The 14,386-nt window shown below is 41.5% G+C and overlaps 1 protein-coding gene across 1 annotated transcript in view; it reads right to left on the reverse strand.

Annotated features, from left to right (window-relative positions):
• Positions 1–14,386, reverse strand: part of ACMSD (aminocarboxymuconate semialdehyde decarboxylase) — a 56,019-nt gene that overhangs the window by 12,601 nt on the left and 29,032 nt on the right. Inside the window, exons 4-7 of the mRNA XM_075001828.1 lie at positions 10,800–10,849; positions 7,842–8,078; positions 5,735–5,828; positions 2,676–2,771 (exon numbers count right to left, since the gene is read on the reverse strand). Coding sequence (XP_074857929.1) covers positions 2,676–2,771; positions 5,735–5,828; positions 7,842–8,078; positions 10,800–10,849 — 477 coding nt within the window. The remainder of the gene's footprint in view (positions 1–2,675; positions 2,772–5,734; positions 5,829–7,841; positions 8,079–10,799; positions 10,850–14,386) is intronic.

Here is a 14,386-nt window from a genome sequence, read left to right on the forward strand (position 1 = left end):
ACCTGGCACCATAGATAAGAAAGAGAATACATAACCCAAAAGGGGTATAAAAGATGGGTCCAGCAGAACTCTAACTTTGAGTGCATCTCCACCAACTACCTGCTGGTCGGGTCAGGTGATTGCCTCCCGAGGTCCACTACTGGGGACGCCCAACCTCGTATTCGTCTTTCCGCGGAATTGAGTGACCAATCCGGCTTGGCTACGCTGGTATCGAGAGACGCAGAGAGGGTAAGATACACCCATGCTAGGTCTCTGACTTTTTTTTGTGCACAGCTAAAGAATTAGAGCTCTGTAACTAGATGTCATTGTGCCAAGATATCATTGTGTTAGATGATCACAGATATCTTTGTATTGGATTGTAATGTAACTTGTTAACACCTGTACTTTGCTAGCATATAAGAAGTAAACAATAGCCTTTTGTAACCGCATGCTTATAACTGTAGCTTAATAAACTTGTAACTAGTTAAGATCCAAGCCTAACCATTTTGTTACTTTTGTCACTGCAACACAGCCGGCACAACAAAAAGAACTTTAACCGTTTGGTTACTACAGCCTGGCCGTGGGTGAGTGTGCTAGGAGCTGCCTGCTCTAACAGTAAAAAACTGGGTTGTTTAGGACCCAGGGGAGTACCTCACCGCACATTACCTGGCCACCGGCTAACAATACGAACCCAGTGTAAACTGAAGCAGTGGCTGTCTGTCTCAGAATGTAGACAGTTGGAAACTGGGTTCTTGGAAAATTCCTCTATCCATATCAATGAGTATTAACACTGAAGTTTAAATAATAATAATAATAATAACAATAACAATAACAACAATAACAATTTAAATGTCAATATTGTTCTCAAATTTGCTACAGAGCAAAGCAGTCAAGACAGAAAGGAATACCTGATTCTGAATGTCTGCAAATATTACTTGCATGGCACCTTGTTTTGATGTCTAATTTTTGCATCTCAAGAGCTGAATTTGGTGTGTGGGTAGAATATGTGACCATACCCACATCCCAAATTTATATACTTATTTACAATCATTATCTAAGTGATATGTGCCAACACTTGCCATGTGATGTGTCTCTGTTCCCTTCTCCTCCTTACATTTTGCTCCCCAGTTGTCTGTTCTTTCTCTTCAAGAACATAATTTCAGAAGAAAATTCCTTACTTTTGGAAGGACGAAACAGAAGAATGGCTAGCTCAACAATACTCCAGAAAACAGATGTTCATCTTTAAAGCTCACCAGATTCCATATGACAATATAGGCCATGCTGCAGCATTATCATGATTAAACATGTTATAACACACAACATTTTTACCTATTCCCATTTTACTGTCTTAAAAATACTTGATTTAAAACAAACAAGCAAGAGTAACTACAACATCAAAGTGTCTGCCTTTGTCACAGAAGGACAATAACATCTGAGATCTCAGAATAAAACTGTGAGCAATTTTTTTGTAATCTCTACAGAGATCTGTCACCTGAATTTTAGTTTGCTTCCTTTATCGGTATAAGCTTTTCTGTGTTTCCATCTGTTCATATTGTATTCCTTTTTCTCTCTTAAAAGAGTAGCTCCTTCCTGAGTATTTCTACATTGGTGTTTGCTTCTGATTTTGTTTCCAATTTACTTTCAGCTCAGATTTGAAAAGGTAGGAAGGAAGAAAGCAAGGAAAGAAGAAGAAAAATGAGAAAAGTAACTTCTGAATAAACAATTTACCTTTAGGTCTTCTGATCTGCCTTTTGACAAACATGTTACTAGAACGTGCTGAAGAGGCTACCCACTTTCATTTTCCCCACACCATCCAAAAGCATTTTGCTCATTATAAATGAAGAATTAAGGTGGGCTATTAAAAAGTCCTGCCTGGAGTTAAGTAATTTGTGGTGATTTTTGATTACCCCATTTGGTTAAATCTGCTGTGTGGTCATACTGAGTACTAATGACATACCTAATGCAACCTTTTATATTCAAAACTCACATTCAAGTGTCTGGCTTCAATTCAGTGAACATTTTTGACAAAAAACTCATCACTTAAGGGTGCCAATGAAAAACTTATTTTCAGAAAGCAGACATGACAGAGGAACATTACACAAAAGCTGTGTGATCCATTTTTGATTGCTCATGGTAAATCTTTTATGAACCCATCTGCATATTGTAAAATCTACCCACCAAAGCCACACTCCAATCTTTCCTCATACAAAACTCCCACTGGTTCCAAAAAGGGTCAGTGGTTACATTAGTTCAATTTATTCAAAACCAGGTATCAACACCAATCAACATGGGGCATCTCTAGAGATAATTGGATACTTTGGATTCCAGCTCTTTCCAATCCTTAGCCTCTTGTCTGAGAATATTGACAAAGATTCCAATTAGTGACAGCTATAGTGGTGTTTGGTGATGTGGATATAAGAGCACTGGAAACTGGACTTAAACCATAAAACCCAGTTACGTTGGAACATTTGAAGTAAACAGTTTCCTTATGAATGACAAGGCCTGGTTCCTTTTAACAATCACTTTTAAAATGGCTTACTCCTTTAAAATGATCCTCTTTGATACAGGCCTATGTCTTTATTTTAATTTTACATTTTTATTGAGTTTTCCAAATACAATTAAATGCCTGAATTTGCTTTCATAACAGACACAATCAAATAACAGAACCATTCAATAATACCCAGCAAACTGCCTACCTCCATGTGCAAAGCAAACTTTCAGTTTAGGAAAATTTTCAAAAATTCCTCCCATAATCATGGAGCAAATGGCTATGGTTGTTTCCCCTGGCATGCCTAAAAAAAAGAAAAAATTTCATGTCATAAGACATCACACTTGTTTTCCTTTATATCCTCTATATTTAATGCCAAAATTAATAATTACAGTGGAAATGACAAACTACATAGCATTATTTTTATCTGAAAAGCACTCAACACTATTACTCAGTTAAGGTTCTTAAACTGTGGGCAGAAAATAGGACAGTGAGCTAAGAAGGCCTGAGCAGGAATCTCAGGTTTGACACTGGCTCTCTCTGCCTTTGGACCAGAATTGTCAAACTTGGATTCCTAGAGTTAAGCACCTAAAGCCAAATTTAGGAGCATAAACCAGTCAATGGATGTTAGGGGTTGTGCCTGGGTGAACCAACCCTGCAGTGGGCCTGCAAGTAGGGTAACCATGGTTACTTGGCAGAGAAGGCCCCACCGTCCCAATCCTGCTGGGGATGCCTCAACTGGAGACCAGCTTTAAAAGCCTGTGGAGGAACTCAGTCAGGGCTGACTGCCTCTGGGGAAGGAGGAGCTGTCAGAACTCCTGAGGAAGAGCTGTGGATGGGCTGAACCATTGGGACCAGTCAGCGAGGAACAGCTGGAAAAGCTCCCAGTCTCCAGGAGAGTGGTGAAGAAGACTGTGACAGTGAATCCAGTAGGAAGTAACCCAGCATGGGGAGTTACCATCCCCAAGAGCATGATGTGTTTTGGGTGGATTCCCTGCTGAGTGTGTGGTGGAGCACTCCATCGCTGACAGGTCTCTGGGCTGGGGCCTGGTGGAGAGGAAGGGCCCAAGACTCTCTCCCCATTAGCCCCAAAGGGGATATTACAACTCTTGCCATTGGCTGTTAGGCTACCATTTATGAAGGGGTGTTGATATTGACTGTGTTACTGACTCTGGCCACTTGGCCCCACTGCCCTGAGGGAAGGGAGTGGTATTACTCTAGCCCCTGGGCTGGACTGCCTCACAGAGACAAGGTGGGTTTATTGTCCCTGTGCCGCTGGAGCTGATACACATGTGGGGTGGAGTGTCCTTTGAGAGGCCTTGGAGGCCTAGCGCCCTACCCATGAATGGGACAGGTGTGTCAACCCTGTTTCTGGCACAACAACTCTGAAACATCAGGTCATGTATGTGCCTATCTTTAGACATCCAACTTTGACAATTTGGGTGTTAACCTCTCTGCTTTAGTTTTCCTTTAATATGGGGAAAATAACATTTAGCCAACTCAGAAGGGAGATGCCAAAATAAATTAAAGTTTGTGCAGTGCTCTGAAGAGAAGTACTATGAAAAGTGCTTTTAGGTTACTGTATCTCATTAAGTAAGTAAGTAGAACAGTGTTCAGTTCTTTTTAACACCATGTCAAAGAGACGTAGACTGAGTATGGTTACCTCATATGGTGTTAAAAATAGTGTGAGCAGTTGGTAGCCTGTTTAAACTAGAGCTCACACTGGATCTGAGCCAGCGTTGAAGGGCATAAGTATAGACATGGCCATTGTTGTGCAACCCAGTACACACACGGTGGCAATATGTACACTTATATACCTTCGCTAGAACTTTCATATGTGGAGGTGAAGTGTTTCAAAAGTGCAGTGGTGGCTGTAATACTACTATGTTCTAGTGTACATAGAGCTAAAGTGCCTAATTCTGTTCTCTGTCACAGTGGCTGTGTCTACACGTGCACGCTACTTCGAAGTAGCAGCACTAACTTCGAAATAGCACCCGTCGCGGCTACACGCGTCGGGTGCTATTTCGAAGTTAACTTTGACGTTAGGCGGCGAGACGTCGAAGTTGCTAACCTCATGAGGGGATCGGAATAGCGCCCTACTTCGACGTTCAACGTCGAAGTAGGGACCGTGTAGATGATCCGCGTCCCGCAACGTCGAAATTGTGGGGTCCTCCATGGCAGCCATCAGCTGGGGGGTTTAGAGACGCTGTCTCTCCAGCCCGTGCGGGGCTCTATGGTCACCGTGTGCAGCAGCCTTTAGCCCAGGGCTTCTGGCTGCTGCTGCTGCAGCGGGGGATTCATGCTGCATGCACAGGGTCTGCAACTCGTTGTCGGCTCTGTGGATCTTGTGCTGTTTAGTGCAGGTGTGTCTGGGAGGGGCCCTTTAAGGGAGCGGCTGGCTGTTGAGTCCACCCTGTGACCCTGTCTGCAGCTGTGCCTGGCACCCTTATTTCGATGTGTGCTACTGTGGCGTGTAGACGTTCCTTCGCAGCGCCTATTTCGATGTGGTGCTGCGCAACGTCGATGTTGAACATCGACGTTGCCTGCCCTGGAGGACATGTAGACGTTATTCGTCGCCACATCGAAATAGGCTACTTCGATGTAGGCTTCACGTGTAGACATAGCCAGTGGTGTAAATCAGGAGTAACTCCAAAGAAGTCTGTTGAGATACACAGTGCTAAACTATATTAAGAGCAGACCCACACCTAAAATCTTCAGGACTGTCACATTTCTACCCACTGTTACTCGGTGCTGGACTGCAACTCTAATTTAACTGACGTGAAAAACAGGTAAACGAGACAATTCTCTATTTTCTGTACCGTTAAGGAGCCTCAAACACATTTCAGCTATTGTTGAGGAAAATTTAAATTCAAATATTCCCTCCCTGGTCTACCTCTTACTGAGGGCATCATATGAATTGATGTGTGCTGTTTGTTAATTCCACTTGTCTTTATTCTAATCATGCTGCCTTTAGCAGTCTTCTCATTACATAGGCAGAAGACGGAGATCTTTCTACGAGGCAAGATTACATTGGGGCTGTTACAAGTCCCTTAATTGCTAATGATACAGATATAGATATGTAAAGTTTAGTCTGTGAAGTGTACAGTGGTGTCTTATTGGCACTATCGAATTAAAAAATGATTGTCAGAGAAAATTAATGTAGTCTTTCTCATGAAATTACACATTTTCTTTGGTCTCCTTGACATGATGCACTACAACTAATGCCAGGTGATAAATGAAGATTAAGCACAGTAACTATATACTCACCCACAAGCCAGGGAAACCAATACTTGGACATTCTTCCATTTGTCTGCATGTCCCAGGGATGCACAAACAGACAACAGTTTAATAATTCAGCAGCCTTTGGTGAAAAGGAAAAAAATATTAACAGTAGCTAAATGAACTCCAAAATGTATGTATATTTCAGGCAATAGTGCCACAGAAGCCTTTTTTTTTTTGCTTTGAATGTAAATAATTCATAGAAAGGATTACTAAATTTGGCAATAAATGGAGATTGATACTTTGGCCTAAGTTTCAGCCCCTACACCAGATCTGAGTAAATGGGGTTGGCACATGCAGAGAATATATCCTCAAATTTCTGGCATTGCCTTACTACAATTGTATGACACCAAGGGCCTTCCAGGTTGCTATGCTCCTTTTCCCAGGCTGCATGTGTGTGAATACATGAGCTGGTAGATGCACACAGCATGCCCTCAAAGCCGAGCAGCAGCATGAAGCTTGTCTTTGCTAGAGAACTGCACTGAGTTAGAGCACAATCTCAAGTTAACTAATATGACCGCCTGCATCTACATTGCCTACAAGTTGTGCTCAGCATCATGTTAGTTATGCTTTAGGTCATGTTTCAGCTTGGTGTCATTTTTTTCAGTTAAGACAAGCCCATCAAAAGAGATCCTGTACCCATGGGGATGATGGCGCTCACCCCTTTCAGTCCCTGATGTTTGCGCCAGGCCTCACTCCGATTCAAAATTCTTATTCAGGCCTGCAGGATCGGGCCCTTATAAAAATATTTTGTCATTTAAATAAAATTATTCTTCAGATTTAATTGTATGGTACAAAAATGCCTGTATGTTATTCATATCTGCATCTTACTGCAAAGTTAAGCTAACTGCAAACTAACATACTGCTTGGCTCTATTTAATGCCTGGAGTGAAATCTCAGAGCATTGGATGGTGCAAGGGGGGCAACAGAATTGCTGGGCTTCTGGACCTTCAGGGGGGCTCCAAGCTCCCAGGTAAGGGGAGGGACATCAAGCAGAAGGGGCTGGGCAGCCTATGATATACCCACTCCACCTCAGTACTACCCAGACTGCACCTCCCTGGGCTCCAGGGGTGATTTAAAGGGCCTGGGGCTCTGGGTGCTGCTGCTGCCACAAGTGCTGAGACCTTTTGAATCACCAGGCCCTCAGGAAGTTGCCTCCATTGTTCCCCTCTCCCTTCTAGTCAGTGGGCCTGCATTGAATAGAGATGTCTATGCAGCAGAAGTCTGCTGTATTTGAGAACATTTGTTACTATGCACGGTGTATCTGTTCTGTTACACTTAATGGGTTTACATTTAGAACTGTTTATATCCAATCTTGAAAGCTGCAAATCAAACTCCATTTTTCCCACAAATCTGTCTCCACTGGGGCTACATTCAGTATCCTAATACTTCGTCCATATTCCAGGACTAATGTACTTTTCTCATTGGAAAGCTGGGAATTCCCTCTTTTCCAGGAGGGTACAGTTCTTTAGCCTAAGTAGGTTACAAGATGTGACATGATGTCAGAAAAACTAATTTGGATAATTTTTAGAGATTTTAAAAAATTTACATTTGGAACCATGGTGTTAGGTAATTTTGACTTTATATGTAGATTGATACACCCATAGTACCAATATTTTTAAAGGCTATATATTTTGGAACTTTTTTTTGCTAAATAAGTAGCATAGCAAGTTGCATTATCATGTGGTATGCTAGTTTTTATCTTCAGGGATGAATAGCTTGCCTGAATGAAAGACCAGTTCTGCAGTTTTTGCACATCCAGAATATCCACTGACTTTACTGGGATTCTTGGGGGAATATGCAGTATGGGGTCCTGCCACGATGCTCAGTTGGATCTACAGTCTTATTCTGGTTCCCATTGAAACAAATGGTAAAAGCACATTAGAGTGAATTTTTGAGCGTCTCTCGTAAATGATCATTCATTTCATAAAGTCAGCTATATTAAAGAAGTATTTGAGCAAATTCTGCTCTCAAATATACTACTCTAAATTTAGATTGTTTCCATTGAAATTTTGGATTTGGCCAAATGCCTTCTGTTTAGTTAGCATTTCATATCACAACTTTATTTGGGATAAACTGGGAAACGGTTACTCACAGCATAGACAGGAAACAGTTCTGATGCATTCAGGTCCCATTCGTTGATGTGAGATCCTATCTGTACGCCAGGAAAACCAAGCTCATTCACACAGCGATTCATTTCCTTCACAGCCAGATCTGGTGCTTGCATAGGTAATGTGCCAAGGCCGACAAACCTCTTAGGGAACTTTTTTACTGTAGCAGCTAAGTCATTATTTAATAATTGGCACAGATCTAAAGTATCCTCAGGTTTGGCCTGGTATAATATTCAGAAGAAGAGTACATTAAAATGTAGTTCCCAGATTTTATCATCTTGACAGTTATTTGAAGAAACCCAAAGAATTGCATGTAAATTGTCACCAAGAAAAAATGTCACAGTAAATAATACAAGAAGAAGACTTGAAGCCAGGCACTTGCTTCAACACTAGTCATTCTGAATGGGTATAAGGGCTAAGGCCAAATTCTGCCCTGCTGAAATCCTATGGAAATGATTGATTAGTTGGGGTTGATTAATCTTGTATACTCATGGGTTAGTTGCTTCCTACCTTTCAAGGGCATTTAAGGCAAGGAGAATCTGACCCCATTTGCTGATGCTAACAGATTTTGTTTTGGAGAATCTCTTCTACCACTCCTGTGCCTGTCAGAAGACACACAGGCACTTTGACGGAAGCAGTTGTATCTTTCTGCTGAAGTGTTGTGTAGAGCTGAGTGGTGATGTAAAGGGTGAAGTGAGTTACATCCTTTTTTCTAGCCAGCATATATACAAATCATAAGAAGGGGTAAACATGCCTCAGTTTGGCATTTTGTGGGAATGTAAAATGATTTGTAACTTACATTTTGAGAGACCAGAATGGGGCAGAAGAAAAGCAGCATGTAGAAGGGTCTGAGATAAAATGTATCCCATAAACCAGACCTGGATCACAAACTTTGAATCCAGATCTCAGCGGGATTGTTTTTGTATCTGTGGTTTTTGTTCAAGCACATGTCTGCTCAAAGAATGTGAATTCTCTTCTAAATATAGAACCCATGGTTTTCTTGTGGATCCTGGCAAAGTAAGTTCCCTCACTCCTGATTTCAACTCTCAGCCTATTTACCTCTGCATGGGTTTGGTCACTAGAGTTGGTCTAGTGCCCAAATAATGTTATCAATGCACTACAAGAATAAAATAGTTGGTATGGAAGATTTCCCTGGTGAGGAATTGTAAAGCTTCTTCTGGTGGTATTGCAATGGACATAACGCTCACACTTAAAATAACCAATCTCAGTATATACCCTTAGTTTACTTTGTTTACCAAGGGGTAAGCACTGAACAGTCCAAGTAAAAGAGGAAGTATACGCTTGGCTGTATTTTCTGTGAGCCTTTCCCTAGATTTTTAGTAAGAAATGAATGTGAAGTAAAATTCCAGAGCCGTCCAAATTTTATGTGGGCTGAACCTTGGTTCCACATCTAAATTTTGCATCTGGCTGTTTCCTTTAAAATGGGTCAAACCTTTTGATTTTACTGACCCATGATTTTGTGGTCTTTGGGACCCAGATGGAACCTTTGCATCCTGGGAATATCTTTGTTTTTAACATAGCTCAATATTTATCATTTTATTGCTGGAGCTGGGAAGATGGAAGAATGGAAATGAGGGAGGTGGAAATGTGTGACACTGGACCCTGATGAATTTTACAGCAAAACCATAAAAGATCAGTAAGATTTAAAAGTTCTTAGTGCTATTTCTAATAAAGCAGCCATGATATTCAGTTAGAACTATATTATACAAATTAATTGGTCCCCTGATTTTTCTTATGGTAAATTCAAGGACAAAACAAAAAGCTGAAGATATGTTTCAGTATAGAGTATGGGACATGTCATCCAGCACATAGTACTAGAGGTGCATAGTTAATTTATGGACTGAGCTGTGACTATTTTTTACATAGGACACCTGTAACTGAATTTTTCATGTATTATTATTTATGTAGACTGCTAGATACTATAGGAAATGGGCCAAGTTAATTCCTGGTGCACCTGCATTGATGCTAAATTGGTGCAGTCAGTGGGGATGAATCTAGCTCATTATTGCGAGGATCAGCCTTTGAGAAACATTTTTAGTTTGTTTGATGCATCTAAAATAACTGTGAATCCATTCTGTCAATCTAGATGTGCTAGTATGTAGGAGGTGTAATTTCAGACTCAGTGTTTCCTGGACCAATGGCTTTCCCATGCTGGGAGTGTGACATTTAAAGGGAAGGGAATATTTTTGTATATGTATGTGTTCTTTTAAAGGGTATTTGTAATCTATGCATTCTGTCAGAGAGATGGACTCTGCCTCGGCACCCTCCTGTGTGCAAATCAGATTCTTTGTGACTTACATCCAAACATATTTTGAGAAAGTGAACTGGATAAGTGGCTCATTAGTTCTAGTTCTAGATGCTTCAGAGGAAGATAGAAATACCTCATAAAGCACCTACTTAATTCTGCAGTACTGGGTAAAAGAAGTGCATTTTTCTTCACCCCAGTACAAAGAAGGTGGATATACCTCTGGAAACTTTTGAAAATTTGTTTTAATAGGAAAACATCTGTATGATGGACTGAACCCAATGAATTAGAAGTTGCCTGTTTTTCTTTTACATCATACACTCCAACCCTAAATTCACGTTCAATGTAGGTTTTCTCCCTGCTTCCCGTTGCTCTTCTGATATAGGGCTTCTGTTGCTGTCTTATCCCTTTGTATTAAATATTTTCTGGATTAGAGCCCTGTGGAGTCAAGCTGCTGGAGCAACTTTGCCATGCTAGTTTGCTGGCCTCTCTTCTATTACCAAACCAGCTTTGCCATACCTTTCTTTCATTGCAGAACATCCTCACCCTCACTTCAGAGTAGCTTTGCCATATTATTTGTGTGACTAACTGAACTTCCTAATTCACAGGCAGTGGGGATTTCATTATTTTGCATTTTATAGTATCGGAATTACAAAATTTTTTTCGAAGGACTTACCCAATAGCTGAACATTACAGGAACAGTAGAAAGGGCCTGTACAGTGACTCCTACATAGAAGAACAAAAGTCTTTAGATACGAAAATGCAGATGACAACTTTGTCCTAGATCGGATCATAGTTTCCTCTCATGCATTACAGGTGAATGACTGAATTTATCAGTCTATCTGCAGGAAGCAGATATGTTCATAGCGGGCAGACTGGAAAAAGCTGCCGTGGTGGTGGCAGCTCTGGGATAGCAGCAGCAGTGGCAGTGGCTCTGGTGAGTCACAGGCATTGAGTTAGAGTAGTGGGGGGAGTCCTGGCTCACAGGGGGTTGGGTTATAGTGGGGAGCTGGGCGTGCCTGGTTCTGGAGGGAGGCACAGGGATTGGGTTAGAGCAGGTGCTGGGGGTGCCTGGCTTTGTGAGAGGGGAAGGGGATTGGGTTATATACATTGGTGTGCCTGAAATTATAACGAGTGCTGAAGTGTGCTAAAGATTTCTGATCTCTGGTCTAGCTTAACAGGCAATACTGGGCACAAGTGTAAATGAAAGTACTTTTATGATGGCATAGTAGTTATTCATAACAGGATCTAGCTACTTGGTTCAATCCATATACATTTACACTTTTAGTTTTGGCAGTCCCCAGTTCAATGTCTGATGTTGGCCAATGTGGCAGCTGTCACGTTAAGTGGACATTTTTTGTGGGATTTGAATGGCTATGGGCCATAGATGCTTGGGATGAGTTTCCTCTACCCAGCAGAAGCATGTGACTCTCTGATTACATACATACCTTTGCCTAAATGTAGTACTATGAAACTTGGTGTTTGGCTTTACAAAATATTTTTGTTTGTCATTTGTAGAATAGTCATAATTTTTTTCTTTAGAATCACTTCAGTTCAGGGCCAAAACCCCACAGTAGCAGTTGGATGTATGTGATCTATTCTTACATTAATCTATTAGTATTAATTTAAATACTTGTGCCTGCATATGAATCTTGTCTTTTTCATGTTACTTAGTTTTCCATAAATTTATTTTGTCGTATGAAAAGTCCTTGAGGATCCATGTGAAGACAAAACAATATATATTGGATTTGCTTCTCTTTGTAGCAACAAAGCTTATTATGACAAATGCAGAAGGTTTATATTCGCAAGCACCTTGAACTTACTTTTTAAAAAATGAGGGAGAATTATTTTTATTAACTACTGCTGTCCCAGACTTCCTCTGAAGTTTTGTGGTTTTACAAACACGGGTTCGTATTTTGTTCCAGTGACTTTCTCTCTCTTGCTCTCTTTTTCCCCTATGTTAATTAGTGTGCTAGCCAGAATAAGACAGATGGGTGGGCCCCAACTTCAGGTGTGTGAGCAATGGGGCTGCCCCTCCCACACACAGCCCACCTTAGAAGAGGGGAAGGGATAAATAGGGATAAATCCTCTGGCCAGGGTCCCCTGTAAAAATGAGCTTGCCCTGTTCCGCCTGCCAGATGCTGCTGCCAGGGGTATCAGGGGCTTGCCTGCTCTGCCCACACTCTTGTGCTCCCAGCAGGGGAGCAGGGTCACGATGCTGGGCCTTGTCCTGCTCCACACCCCAGCCTAGACAGCTTCCAGCAGCAAAGCTGGGTCAGGGGCTTGGCCTGCTTCCCTTACCCACTCAGCATTCCCGCCAGGGAGTGGGGTCAGGGCATGGAGACCTGAAAGCCTGTGGCTCGGCCTGCTCCAGCGCTCCTGAAAGGCAGCAAAGACCCCAAGCCCACACACCTGCCCCAGCTGGAGCACCTGAAGGAGAGAGGCAAGATCATGCACTCCAGTAGAAGCAGAGGGGTGGTTTGGTGTTAACGATCCATGAAAACAAGAGAGGAAACTGACTCTGATCTTGCAAAGTCTGGTAGAAAGTTAAGCAGATGCAAGTATTTTCAGGATTGGCATAACTCCTGACATAAGGGAAATAGTTAAACTGACTGAAGGCAACATGCTGTTTAATACCACTATGCTTTTTAATACAGACTAAGCTGTTTAATATATACATAGGAAAAAATGGAACACTTTACCTCTCACTTTTTTCTGCTATAGTAATCTTATACATTATTCACAGTGACTTTACAACAGGTAAATCATTTTCATGCTGACGTGTGAATTTTAAGTTGTTTGTATCCCTTTGTTATGTAATAATTTACCAGAGGGTACAGAAATCAGGATTCATTTAGGAAGCAGATTAAGTCTAAAGAATGACACACTTTGCTAGTGAATTACTCTTTAATCAGCAGCATTTTTGCTTCTTGCTTCCTCAAACATGAGCTCTTTTGTTGAAACTGAGTCCCCTATATTGTTGGTTTTTGTAAGGATGTGAGCAACTTCTGCAAGGTACTGAGTGCCCTCAGCGCCTGTTGACTTCTCATTTGGACCTTAAATGTTCATGCTGAGGCTGATTTTTCAGTTGTCTGCTTCAAGCAACATTAACCTCTCTGCATGTGTTACTATATTTCTTCAGCAGTGCTTCTTGGAAAGAAAAATCCACTTTGTGCCCTGGCCATGCCTCTTTTCTCACATAAATGATGAGACACAAGTTATTTTCCAGAATTCAGAAGTGTTATGGGTAGAGGAGGAGTGGAAGGGAGAGCATGAGTTGGAAGTCAGCAACTGCCCTTGATGTTCACTGTAACCAGTTTCTCCTGTACAGGAAAAAAGTTAAGGGTGTCCTGAAAGGTTACTTGCCCCACTGCTTGGAATGGCTTTGGTAGTAACATCCTGTGTAGCCAATTCTTCCCATTATACAGACACATTATGCATGTTTTGAGTATTTACTCCTCTCTGTACTCCATAACACAAGAACAGAAAGGGTGTGTCTAGACTAGCCCCCAACTTCGAAGAGGGCATGGTAATTAGGGCGTCGGGAGATTACTAATGAAGTGCTGTGGTACATATGAAGCACTTCGTTAGGCTAAATCTCCCCTGTGGCAACTTCGAAGTGTCAAACTTAGGAGTGCCAGCTTGTGTGTAGCCGCAGGTCAGCCATGGGTACTTTGAAGTACCTGCACTACTTTGAAGTCCCTTTACTCCTCAAAATTTTGAGGAGTAAAGGGACTTTGAAGTAGTGTAGGCACTTTGAAGTACCCAGAGTTACATGCAAGCCGACACTTTAAAGTTTGACTCTTCGAAGTTGCCACGGGGGAGATTTAGCCTAACAAAGTGCTGCATATCCACCGCAGCACTTCATTAATAATCTCCCAACACCCTAATGAACATGCCCCCTTCGAAGTTGTGTGCTAGTCTAGACATAGCCATAGGTCTGGATCCCTCACTCACTTACGTTCTCCAACAATGTGCCAGGGAACACTTCTCATATCTTAAAAATATTATTGTGTCTTGTTCCAATCACATAAAAATGGTTAAATCCCAGTATAGCCTTCCTTTTAACAGAGTAATATTTTACTGTCCAGAAGCTTATTTGTCTTTTCCTATTTATCCTTTCCTGATAAAATGCTTTAAGGGGGTGCAATCAGACAATTTTTTAACCAACTTCCTCAGAGCAATTTATCAGAGGATGGTAAGCTAGGTTTTCAACTGCTGGATGAGCAGTGGTTAACATGATTTCATCCTATATGATGGTGT

Source organism: Carettochelys insculpta, chromosome 8 (assembly GCF_033958435.1).
Source record: "Carettochelys insculpta isolate YL-2023 chromosome 8, ASM3395843v1, whole genome shotgun sequence".
NCBI classification, from domain to species: Eukaryota; Metazoa; Chordata; order Testudines; family Carettochelyidae; genus Carettochelys; species Carettochelys insculpta.